At 37.2% G+C, this 10,386-nt stretch overlaps 1 protein-coding gene across 1 annotated transcript in view; it reads right to left on the reverse strand.

The window, feature by feature from the left end:
* LOC131586089 (1-phosphatidylinositol 4,5-bisphosphate phosphodiesterase zeta-1-like) overlaps positions 1-9,454 on the reverse strand; it is a 45,443-nt gene extending 35,989 nt beyond the window's left edge. Inside the window, exons 1-3 of the mRNA XM_058852827.1 lie at positions 9,300-9,454; positions 8,137-8,287; positions 3,550-3,784 (exon numbers count right to left, since the gene is read on the reverse strand). Coding sequence (XP_058708810.1) covers positions 3,550-3,784; positions 8,137-8,287; positions 9,300-9,454 — 541 coding nt within the window. The remainder of the gene's footprint in view (positions 1-3,549; positions 3,785-8,136; positions 8,288-9,299) is intronic.
* Between the last annotated feature and the right edge of the window lie 932 nt (positions 9,455-10,386).

Genomic DNA, 10,386 nt, shown 5'->3' on the forward strand with positions numbered 1-10,386 from the left:
ATCTGATTTAAGATAAAATTATTTTTCTCATTCCTCCTGTTAGGGTAAACTCCAGCTCTGCCATATATACAAATACTGTCATATCAGAGAGGAATTATGGATATTTGAACCTGGGTATTTGAAAAACTTGGATTACATTATACATTATTTTCAGAGTTTATTACATTCCATTTTTCTTATTTACCTTGGAATTTCTTTGAAAATGTTTCTCTTCAGAAAGAAAAAATGGAAAACTATCACAAGATGTTTGTTGCCCTGAAGGCCTTTCGAGTACCCACAATGAGGCAGACAAAACAAGCAAGAAATCACTCTGCACTGGCCAGAGCCTCCTGCAAGACCCATTTCCTCCTGAAGGGACTGAGTACAACCTGCAGCCCTGCCAGGGTCTGGGAGAGGTGTCTGGACTGAAATAGAGACTCAGGAGTGGGGAGGAGAAGAGCCTGAACGGAATGTGAGACTAGGAAATGTGGAGAGAGAGATGTTTCCCATGTTTTTAAATGTATGTGAGTGCTCTTTGCTTCCAGAGAGCTAAATGAGTAATTAAATGTCTATGGTACTTGGGACAGAGAGAGTGGAGTGGGTACAGATACATTTGCTGGGAATTTTAGGGGTGAACTCATGAGAAATACTTGCAATCACAGACAAGGGTTTTACTCTGCTATAATGGAAGGAGGAATCTTTCAGTCATTAAAAGGCAGAAACATCATCAGATGGAATTTCATACTATGAAATTTGACTACATCAGTATGAAACATTCATGCTCTAAGGGAACAGTAAAGAGAGAAGTATTTCCTTGACTAAAGTTATAATACACTTAATTCTTTTCTAGTCTCAGTTTATATTCTAGGGAGGCTTTTTCTCCCTTACCCACACTTACAGCTGGTGCATGCTGGAATAAAGTATCTATCTGAACAGCAGTTCAGTTTTCTAAGGGTTTATATCTCATAATCACCTTGTCTTGATTTTTTTCCCTGAGACTAGACCTTTACACATCTTTTCATAATCTGATATATTGTGTCTCTCAAATCCAGCCACAGCCATTGTCTTAGTTGAGATTTTTAAGCCATCTTTCTTACTTCACATGATTTTTTATGAAATCTGTGGGAGTTTGGCAGAGATGTCTCCTTTATTAAGTTTGATTTACCTTGGCCAATGGGATCAAATGCTCTCTTCTGCAAATTTGTGCTCTACATTCAGCTCTGTCTCACATACATCAAAAATCCAAAAAAAACCTTCACGACTGTGTGCACTAGGAATAAACTGCGAATGTTTTTTTTTTGCTTCACAAATACATTCTGGATTACTCAAAGTCCTTGTCTGACAGATGCACCAGGCTTATATTGTTATTTACAAAGCAAGCTGTTTTTTTTAAGACAGGATTGCATTTTTGCCCTGTTTTTGTATTGCCTAGCAGGAAAATAGGCAGGAATAGAGTCCTTGAATGGCTCTACATTGTAAATAATACTGGGATGCACTTTCTTATCCTCACTGTGCCTCTAATCCTATCCATGTAAATGAGCAGAATTTTTTTTAAAAAAGACATATATACCAAGCTTAAAAAAAAATTATTTAGTTAGCATGTTTTCTTTAATCTCATTTAATGAGTTGAGTCTTCTATTCAAAGCTAATAGTAAAACGGGAAGATAATGGAATGTTTGGGAAGAATAAAACTCTCATTGGGGTGCTAGTAAGACACAACTGTCAGGTGTGAATCACATATTTTGTGATCAATTCCATAGAAATGGCTCTTTCTACCAAAAATGCAAGGTTTTAGCGCACACGTGAAAAAACCTGTTAGTGTAGTATTTTGACATTGGGCATCTAAATTGTATAACAAGAATGAAAGATTAGTTTATTCCATACTGTCCTGAGCTAGCTACAGTACCTACAGAGAATAAATTCAAAGTTATCTGGCTCAATAGCTTTGAAAATCTCTCTGCAGAAATGTTAGGGATGCACTGGATGCTATAAATGGATTTATTTAAATTAGATGTAAAATGTAGTCATTGTTTTCATCCTAATCTTGACATAGCAGTGCTATCACATTTATGAGAGAATGGTCATTACTATTAGCAAACCTGTCAATCAAATGTCAAAGCCTGGCCTTTTCCCTTTTTGTAAGACACAGGGAGGGCAAGGGTGACAGATGAGTCCAACAGATCATCCTGATGAATAATGTTCTGTAGCAAATTCAGAACGACACTTACACAAAATGGTCTATCACAATACCATATGAATCATCTCTCATGTCAATCATAACTGGAACTTTTCAAGAAATATGTTTGAGTGGGAGTATGAATTCACTCAAAGGAGCATGAACAATACAGAGGTTATTTTGTTCAGCGAGATTATTTCCAATAACAAGACAAACAAATTTATCACAGGTGAAGAAACAAACAAGAATTTGTCTCAGCATCTGAAATTTCAACCAGACATTAAATTAAACCTATAGAAACTTCAGTTGATATTTATAAAGGTGTTTTCTAATGGACTGAAGATTATTCATTGTTTAACTGTGCTATAGATTTGAACTTTCCCATCAAAACAGGTAACACAAAATAAAAGGAACCTTTTAAGCTGGTAATTTGAACAATTAGTAAACATTAGCTCCTCTGAAAGAGCAGAATATGTTTAATAAAATACAGTTAAATTTGAAAGGCAGCCTTAAAGAGTAAAGGCATAAGGAGTCACATGTTTTTATTACTGGACAGTAAGTGCCTCTAAATGAAACACCCAATGTTCTTCTGTTTCTCATTGAAAAAGTGGCATTTTCCATTTTCTTCTTCCACCACAGGTCACCATAGAAAATCCAGTGCTATTATCCCAGAAGAAATATTTTCCCCTAGGGTTTGTTTTTCTTAACCACTTATCAATTCCACCCGTTTTCAACGACTGGGAACCAAGGAAACGAAAGAATTGAACATATTCCACTGAATAAAGTAACAGCTTGCAGCAAAATGCAGTTCTATCCTTTTCCTAGCTGTAAATTTTGCCACAAGTTGAAATCAGTGATGCTCAGCAGAAGTGTTACACCCCAACTTGAGGCACCTTTAAATAGGTGAAGAACATGTTACAGATTTATGAAGCCCTCCTCATCTCAGCATTCTAGTGATTCACAAAAGGTGACCAGGCACCTACAAAAATTTTCCACAGTGCCCCTGCAAGGAAGTCAGAAGGACATAAAAGTCTTGTCTGAGGCCTTGAATTTTCACTAAGTGACTCAAGGGAGAGAAGACAGTGTAACGAGCAGAGAAGAAAAATGGCAGATATGGACTTTAAGAAAAACAAATTGAAAATGGTTTGTAATGAGCTGAAGAACAGAATTTGTAGAAGGACTAGAAATAAAAAGATAAAGAAATGACAGAAAAAAGAACAGAGCAGAGAAAGGAGGGCACCATAAAAAGAAATTAAAACACAGGAAGAAAACATAATAAATAGATGAAAAGACATGCTTTTAAAGAAAGAAATATATGAGGTTTAGGACAACACAGTCATTGAGAGAAGCACGAGAAATAAGAGCTAGATATCAAATAGTTAAACTGTACATACCTTCATCAATGGGTTCATACTTCATAATAATTTCTAAGGCAGTTGTTTCATTAGCTTCAGTTTGAAATTGTTCTTTTATAAGAAATTTAAGGAGCTGGCTGTCAGGTAGAATTTTGCCATCTGTCGAGTAAGCCTTGAATAGTTCTTCAAACTCAAGCCTGTGTACAAGAGCTCGATAAATTGCTCTGAAGTCGTCCATGCTAATAATATTTCCTGACTGTTTGTCAATAGTTTTCTGAGGGAAAAAAGCAAGCAAAATTTATTAAAAAAAAAAAAGAAATTAATGAAACAACATGCAATTATACAAATTATGCACCAAACACTCTTTTATAACTGACCATAAGAGTGAGCATCATAGAAGAATCCTCAGGCAACAGTGACTACAATCAGATTACACTCCTCAACTTTTAGATGACACTTTGTGTGCTACAAATATTTTATGTAAAGTAAAATGGACCATATGACACAATTAGCATCTAAATAAGTGCAATAAATTTAGATTTAATGCATTTTTAATATTCAAACACATTGTTGAAAATCTTTAAAATGCTATGCATTAAAATAAATGTGCAGCATAAAACTTATCAAGTGGAAAATATATTTAGTATAATACCTCTCCAACAGCTATTTACACCATATTGTAAATACTGTCAGTCAAATTTGCACACAAAATCAGCAACCAGTAATCTTAAAAATGAAATAAGGATGACCAAATTACCAAGAAATACAACCCTTTCAACACTTCAATAAACGAAGTTTATTGTTTCACAACAAAACAATATTCAAGTTTGAAGACAAGATATTTTGTAATAACCTATGACACCATGTTCTAATCTTAACAAGCCAGAATGTTTAACTTAGATTAATTATTCACACTTTCAGAATTCTTGAATTGTAAGCTTGTTTTCATACAGCTTACAGAATGTTAGCATAGTAATTAATTTATGTGTTTCAGTATAAAAGTCACTAGAAAAGTTAAAAGGCCACAAAAGAATTTGAGAAGAATAATGCTTTTTTACCATTTCTGCTTTTTACATTTTTCACAGGTTTAACAATTCTATTTTTCCTTTAAAATTTTCTACTTAAAATAAGTAACTGCATATATATATAAATAAGCACAGAAATAAATATATGTCTTGCATATATATAAACATAATATATAAAAACATAAATATAATATATATAATATATAAATATAAATTGCATTTCTATATAAATATAAATATAAATATAAATATAAATATAAATATAAATATAAATATAAATATAAATATAAATTTATTAAAACATTAATATAATATAATATAATATAATATAATATAATATAATATAATATAATATAATATAATATAATATAATATAATATAATATAATATAATATAATATAATATAATATAATATAATATAACCATAATAAGATATAATATGTAATACGTATATTAAGATATAATAGCATATATATAATAATATATAACATATATTCTATTATATAAACTATATACTATATACTACATATATTAATATTATTTATTAATATATAATATAAAATATAGTATATGCTATATGCTGTATATTGTATATATGTTATATATTAGTTAATTATGTACTGATTAATTAATTAATATCAATATAGAAATATAAATGTTTCTAACATTTTAGCCTGATTTTTGCTTAAAACCTGCCAAATCAAGAGAAATCTTCTGACAAAATTGCTCACAAAAACCACAAATGGCAATCCACTGCCTCAGTGCTTATGACTGTAAACTGATGAAAATTCTCAGTTGTTGGCTCCTTAAACTGAGATGCCAAAGACACCACGTTCCAGCATCCAAACATCCAAACATGGCCCTTACTATGGCTGGTTTGGCTTCCACAGAAATGTCTAGAAGCAGGAAATTGCTTACTTGAGCTCTGGCTGCTCTTTGATCAAGAGATTGGATTACTGCTAAATTAGATTGGTTTTGAAGCCATACCATGAAAGCCAAAAGTTTAAAGATCTGGTGCCAGTTCCTTCCTATGCAGTAAAGTTCTTTCTGCACTTCTGAATAAGTACAATAGGAGTAAAAATATATTAAATAACTGAAACGAGTACAAAATTAAATTTCATGAGGAGTTCTAGTGAAAAAATCTTACAAATGAGTACTTCAGTGTTTGCTTTGAGTTTGCAAAAGAGAATAATAATGATCATTATTAACAGAAATCACCAGCAAGAAAATATTTCTGTACAAATGCTAATTATACACATTTCATTACTGCTGAGAAATTCCCCATCTAAGGTTGATTTCTTCCATCCAATTTTTAATGTTCTTAACAGTGCTGCAAATTTGCTTATAACCATTAAGCAGGAAAAGAAAATACCAACTTCTTTTGAAAATAAACAGTCTATCAGGACTTGGAGGATGTTCACTTAGTTACTGGCACAAAGAGAAGCTGGACAAAAAAGTAAAGTTTCTATTTTAGCTGCCTCCTGGTGAAATACAGGCAATAATACTACACAAAAGAACTCTTCAAATTAAAGTGATAAAAATCATGTCACTATAAAAAGATATTGTAAATTTTTGGGGTAGATTTTTATCATTCCTATTTTTATTAATGCACATCAAATTTTTGCTGTTCAGAAAAAGAAGAGACAAAGTCTTGAGAGAAATTAGATGAAAATTTATTATTCCTTAAAACCTTAATGTTCATAATTCTGATACTGCTCAAAAGAGTATTACAGTAAAATAAGCTCAAAGAGAACAGAGAAGAAAAAAGCTGATTATTCCTTAAAATTAGCTTTCTATAAAATGTATTTTGCTATGTAGAACCATTAGATTAACTGCTGATGTGCAGTTAATTACAAAGATGTCAGTAACATCCAGAATGCTTTGGATTTTTACATATTGTTTCGCTGATGAAATATTTGAACCCCTCAAACTACTGAACCCCTGTAAATCTTTCTCAAATAGCATAGGGCACCTAACAGTACTGCTATAAATAACTAGATCAGGCTATTGGGTATAATATGTTGTTAAATACAACTAGATCAGACTTCTTCTTTGCAGGTCACTTCCCTCAAATCTCCTTTTCTCTTCCCACAGCTGACCATCTCTCACATTCCTGCCAGAAACTAAAGTAGGGGGAAGATAGAGGAAACCACAAGAAATATTTTTAAGTTCTCAAGAGATCCTCTAGCTTTGAAACTTTCTCCATGCAGTGAAAGTTCAAAAAACCACAGGAAGCCTCTTCAGCCAGGGTTGAGCTCATGCTGCTGGTTCTACCTTGGTTTGAGAAGGCAAACAATGAGAGAGGAAGACAGGGTGAGGAAAGCTTAGTGCCTTCCTTCTTATGACCTTTCTGACTTGCCATAGTTAATTGTCTCTGCCAAATCAGGACAAAATTTGCCAGCTGGTTGCAACATTCTCAAAAGAATCATATCTATAAAGGTGAAAGTAAGTAAATATACATGTATTTATATAAATAAATATATATATATTTATATATATATACACACTTGTTTTCATTCCCTTAGGGAAAAAGCATTACCAGACAGATGGGGTTTTTTGGGGGGGAAATGATGTAAAGGGAAAATCTTAGATATTTTGAGTCATTACATGAAGAAAATATGTATCCAGTACTCATTTGTTAGTATTTGCTCACTGAGACAAGATCTGCTTGGCAGTAGTTTGCTTGCCTACACTAAATGAACTTAAGTCCAGCTTCTAGCTGTATCATATAATCTTCACAGAAATATCTTTAAAACTGCCACCTCTCAAGGCCAAATCCATTCCCAGGGAGTTAGAGAGCGATTCCCATCCATTCAGGCACACCTCTTAAATATTACAGGAGAGGTATAGTGGAGAAAGGAATGAATGTGTGCTGGATCTAAAGCCTGGACAGCTCAGAGAAATCCCAATTGTCCTCCTGGAAAGAGGATTTTGAGAAGATTGCTCTCATGGCTCTGTCCAGAATCAGACAGACATGTCTGGGCTCATTAGCTTGACCAGAGAAGCTGAATAGGATGAAACCAGAATGCTTTAACTTTTCTCAAGCGCAGACATGTTACAAAAAAAAACCTGGGAATCCAAACCAACATATTTTCCATCTTACACCAATTTGTTGTGGAGAAAAGACAGAGTTATGTGGGTGTCAGTCTCTCCGAGTAACAAGCAGTAGGACAAGCAGGAGTGGACTCAAGTTGTGCCAGGCTATTAGGAAAAATTTCTTCACTGAAAGTGTTGTCAAGCATTGGAACAGGCTGTCCAGGGAAGTGTCTGCGTCACCATTCCTTGAAAGTACTTAAATGCTTGCAGATGTGGTGCTTAGGGACAAGTTGCAGAGGTGGACTTTTCAATGTATTAATGGTTGGACTCAGTGATCTTAGAGATACCTTCCAATCTAAAGGCTCATGATTCAAATTCAAACCCTGGGTTATCTATTTTACACAGACATGAAAGACCTGGAGGAGGAAAATTCTTTGCTGATTTTGCACACCACACTAGCTTGAAATACATTTCCCAAAAAATTAACTTGAAAAAAATCAGCAAACATATGATGTGTGTAACTGAACTTCTAAACCATTCATTGCTTAATGTACATACACCTTACCTTGAAAATATGTTTTAAATGGTCTTCATCAAATTTTATTTGCATTTTTTCAAGCAGCCTCCTGCAGCCCTCTAAATCAACATTCCCATTCATGAAATCATTCTGAATTGTATTCCAAAACCACGTATGAGACGTCAGGTTAAGGAAGATTCTGGCCAATTAAATTGCCTTTTAATGGAGGGGATGAGGGGGAAAAGTTTAATTTCATTAAACCTAAGAAGATTGTGCTTCCCTTTCTTCATACTCTAGAACATCCTTGCATTCTGCCCTCTGAGAATGCAGCAGGCCCCAAGGTGTGCAGGAAGAGATTTCTGCTCTGTCCTCAAAGTCCCAGAGAGCAGTGACAGAAGGGCCGAAGGGAGGGTGTGATCAAGGGGTGGTCAGGGTGCAAAAAGGGCTGCAGTGAGAGGAGGGAAACGTGGGGAAGCCGAGGGGATTCAGCAGGCTCAGGGAATGGTGGGGAGTGCCAAGAAACACCAGGGAACGAGTGCTCCCAGCACTGTGCCCACCCAAACATTATCAACCGGCCCTGGCTGACAGGACTGGCTGCCCCAGGCCCTCCAGGGCATCCCCTGTGTGCCCAGGCCTGAGGGGAAAGGGCCATGTCAGGGGCATCCCAATGGCAGCTGTCACAGGGCAGGGAGAGCAGAGGAAGAGGAGAAGGTAGAAGAAGAAAAGGATATCTGTTCTCATCCATGGTGGCTGTGCACCGCCTGCTCCAGGCCCCTCACTGCAGTGGCATAGCCGAGATCTCACTTGGGCTCACAGTGGGCTCCTCATGCCACTGTGACCTGACAGAATGGCATGGAATGTTCACTCCCCCATCCTTCCAGTGTCGCTCCAGTGTTGCTCTGGTGATGTCACAAACTGCAGGCGCCCAGCACAGGCCCCTTCCTGCCCCCGCTCCACCACCCTGCCACCATCCTGTGCCTTTTCCTTCCAGCACAAAGTGTCCCCAGGCCCTGCCCCTGTCTCCCACCCATTGCTCCACCACCCTGCCACCATCCTGTGCCTTTTCCTTCCAGCACAAAGTGTCCCCAGGCCCTGCCCCTGTCTCCCACCCATTGCTCCACCACCCTGCCACCATCCTGTGCCTTTTCCTTCCAGCACAAAGCGTCTCCAGGCCCTGCCCGTCTCCCACCCTTAGGATATCCCACACCCACAGCACGTGTGCTGGCAGGAGCTGTGTGGGGCAGAGCAGGCCTTTTGCAGCCAGCCGTGCCAATGTCCTCCAGGGGAGCTTGGCCAGCTTGGCCGAGGTCTCTCTGTCCCGGTCCGAGGTGACAAGCTGGTGAGGCAGAGGCTGCCAGCACAACATCTTCCCCCAGATAACCAGGAGCACTGTGCTACCAACCCACTGCAGAGACCTGGGGGGAAATCCCTTCTTTGGGCCTTGGGGAACCAGCTGGCTTCACGGCACAGGGTGATGGTGGATGTTGAGAGCTGTGGGATGCCACCCCAAAGTGCTGGGAGGCCACCCAAGCTCCCACTTTCCTGCTGGGAACTTCTCTGTCCTCAAAACCAGCCTGGGCAAGAGCAGCTGTCCATGTCCTGCTTTGAGGCACACCAGTATCAGCCTTCAAATCACTGGGACAGCCCTTGGAAATCAGGCTGGACTTACACCCTGACTCCATTTCCCACTCGTTTTACAGGAATTCTTCCCCAGGCAAACTGCTTCGAAGTTGCCAGCTTCCGTGTAGCTGTCAGCAAGCCTGAGTGAGACTCGAAATGTGACAGACCAAAGGCAGTTTGCCACAGATTTTATGCTGAAGTGCCTCAATGCTTACTGAAATACCAGCTTTGATACGATGGCCTAAATAAAAAATGGGGGAAAAAAGACAAAATGGAGTTATTTAATTGATTTATTTCTGGATCACTCAGGAGAGTACAGAGACTTCCAGCAGTCAATCACCACTTTAAAAATAATTCAGGTCTGCAGTGACTGGAAATAATTTGTTTGGGTTTTTTTTTTTCACTTTCTTCATGTACTTTTTAAGTACTTTACCAGGAATAGTCAAAATGTCAAAGGCAGCAGAGTGCTCCAGCTGAGATAGCAAGCAAATTCTTACTTTCCTTCGCAGTTTTAACCAAAATTATATTCATTTTTGTAATTTCACACCAAATGAAGCATTGATTATAAGGAATCTAGTAAGGAAGATCAGCAAAGACATTGGGACATTATATCTAGATTTTTTTTTTCATTGCTACTGAAACCTTGTAAATTCAGCCTTCAGGCTTTGCTTGTGCATA

This window comes from Poecile atricapillus, chromosome 18, assembly GCF_030490865.1.
Source record: "Poecile atricapillus isolate bPoeAtr1 chromosome 18, bPoeAtr1.hap1, whole genome shotgun sequence".
In the NCBI taxonomy this organism is placed as follows: Eukaryota; Metazoa; Chordata; class Aves; order Passeriformes; family Paridae; genus Poecile; species Poecile atricapillus.